Source organism: Gossypium hirsutum, chromosome D11 (genome assembly GCF_007990345.1).
Source record: "Gossypium hirsutum isolate 1008001.06 chromosome D11, Gossypium_hirsutum_v2.1, whole genome shotgun sequence".
Classification (NCBI taxonomy): domain Eukaryota; kingdom Viridiplantae; phylum Streptophyta; class Magnoliopsida; order Malvales; family Malvaceae; genus Gossypium; species Gossypium hirsutum.
Window position 1 is genome coordinate 35,095,424 of NC_053447.1, and position 2,075 is coordinate 35,097,498.

At 32.2% G+C, this 2,075-nt stretch overlaps 1 protein-coding gene across 1 annotated transcript; it reads right to left on the reverse strand.

Moving 5' to 3' along the window:
- Nucleotides 1-868: 868 nt before the first annotated feature.
- Nucleotides 869-1,582, reverse strand: LOC107961487 (dirigent protein 22). Its single transcript, XM_016897605.2, has one exon. The coding sequence runs from the start codon at nucleotides 1,542-1,544 to the stop codon at nucleotides 975-977; it is 570 nt and encodes a 189-aa protein (XP_016753094.1). The 5' UTR covers nucleotides 1,545-1,582; the 3' UTR covers nucleotides 869-974.
- Between the last annotated feature and the right edge of the window lie 493 nt (nucleotides 1,583-2,075).

Below are 2,075 nucleotides of genomic sequence, written 5' to 3' on the forward strand. Positions count from 1 at the left end.
TTATAATTATTTATTCTAATTTTTAATAAGAGTAGAGGCTTAATTTCTTTTTTGAAAAATTTTGAGGGTATTTTTTATGCATTTTAAAAGTTCAAGTATCTAATTGAGTGAAAAAATGGTAGGAGATTAATTGTTTTTTTTTTTTGAAGTTTGAGGCCTGATGCATTTAACCATACCACTATCGGATGCATACCCACATTACACTTGCATCTGAGTTTAAGTAACATAGATTTCTTCCCCTTCTAATCAAAACGAGATTCTTTTTCATGCTTAAATCTTCAATGGTACCAATTAAAAAAAACCTTCTAGTCTCTCTCAATTTTGAAATTGAGAAAATCAGTCCCTCTCAAAAAAATTGAAGTAATTTAATCATTGTCAGTTTCAAAATTGAGCAACTAAGGATAATTAATCACGGTATTAATATCTTGCATTAATTGTATATAATTTTGATTGGTATAATAACAAATTTAGCCTTCAATATTTATATATTTTGTCATTTTAACATTAATTCTAAAAAAATAAACAAATTCAGCCTGAACATTACACAATTGTTGCAAGATAAATTTGTTAAATTAAGACCAAATTGACATAATGTGTAAACTTTAATAGCTAAATTTATTATTATACCAATTAAAATCATGTACAATTGATGAAAAACATTAGCGTCGTGATCAATTGTCCTTAGTTGTTCACTTTCAAAATTGACAGGGATTAAATTACTTTAATTTTTTTTAAAGAGACCAATTTGCTTAATTCTGAAATTGAGAGGGACTGAAATTTTTTTACTAGAAAAAATGTAAATTTTCAGAAACTGGAAGCATTAAGTTGGCAGGCAACAGTTTGCAGAAAACAACAATGAATATATTATGTAACAACCATTTCTGATTGTATAAATAATCAATAAAAGATTGGAGAAGCAACAAATAAACATAACCTATGAGAGATGAGTGCTCATGTCACATGGTCAATTCAACTCAATAATGTGATACATAGACATTGTACTCCACAGTAGCATCTCCAGTATTATAATCAAACCAAATTGTATGTGCCAATGCATAGCCCCTACCAAACCTAAACACCCCGCTACCTCCAACAATTGGCATTTCCCTCACATCATCAAAAACCGGATTCCTCCCAACAACACTGATGCTGCTACCATTGTAAGTTCCTTCAGTGAAGGCTAAATTCATAACCATTAGCAATGAAACATCTTCTTGTGCAGCAAGGGCATACATCCCTTGAGCTCTTCCAACCAGCTTTGAGCTGATTTCAGGCCCTTCTGTCAATGCATCATCCATCATCATGGTGGCTCCAAAACCATAGGCGCTGCTGTTTGGTGGCCCTGCAATTTTCACAGCACTGGGTTTTTTCCCACTAATGACATCATGAAAGTAAAAGTGGAGGTGGGATCTTTTTTCTACACGCTTTATCGCTATACCCTCATTGATTTCCTCACAAAAGATGCCACTAACAGTGCTGTAGAAGGTTGAGAAGGTAATGTAATAGAGGGTGAAGAGAAGGCAAATGGAAAAAATAGTGGCCATTTTGGATTGCTCTTGAATGAGGAGGTTGTTTTAAGGATTGCACAATGGGAAAGTGTCATGTTCTTTCTTCAATCAAAAGGAGATTTGGCCTTTTTATAGGAGGTAGCAGCATGGTTGCGGTAAAAGCATCAGAAAACCCCATCTACTATACCATGAATTGCATTTTAGCCCCTCTATTGAAAAATGGACAAATTAGTCCCTATATGTAAGGTAAGTGAGCAGAACAGACCCATTGTTAAAATTTTGTGTTTATATATAAGGTATAATAACAAATTTAGCCCTAAATCTTTACACATTTAGTCAATTTGACCCAACTCTTTTATTGGAAGTAAATTAGAAAATTTTAAAACTAATAAGACTAAAGGATCAAAAAGGCCTTAGTAATAGCTAATTATATCTTATACATAAACATTAAAATTTAACGATGTAACGTACATAGACTAATTTACACATATTTTCAGTAGAAGAGTTAAAATGCAATTCTAGTATAGTATAGCATAGAAGAATTTACCCATGATTGCTGTGTTTTGA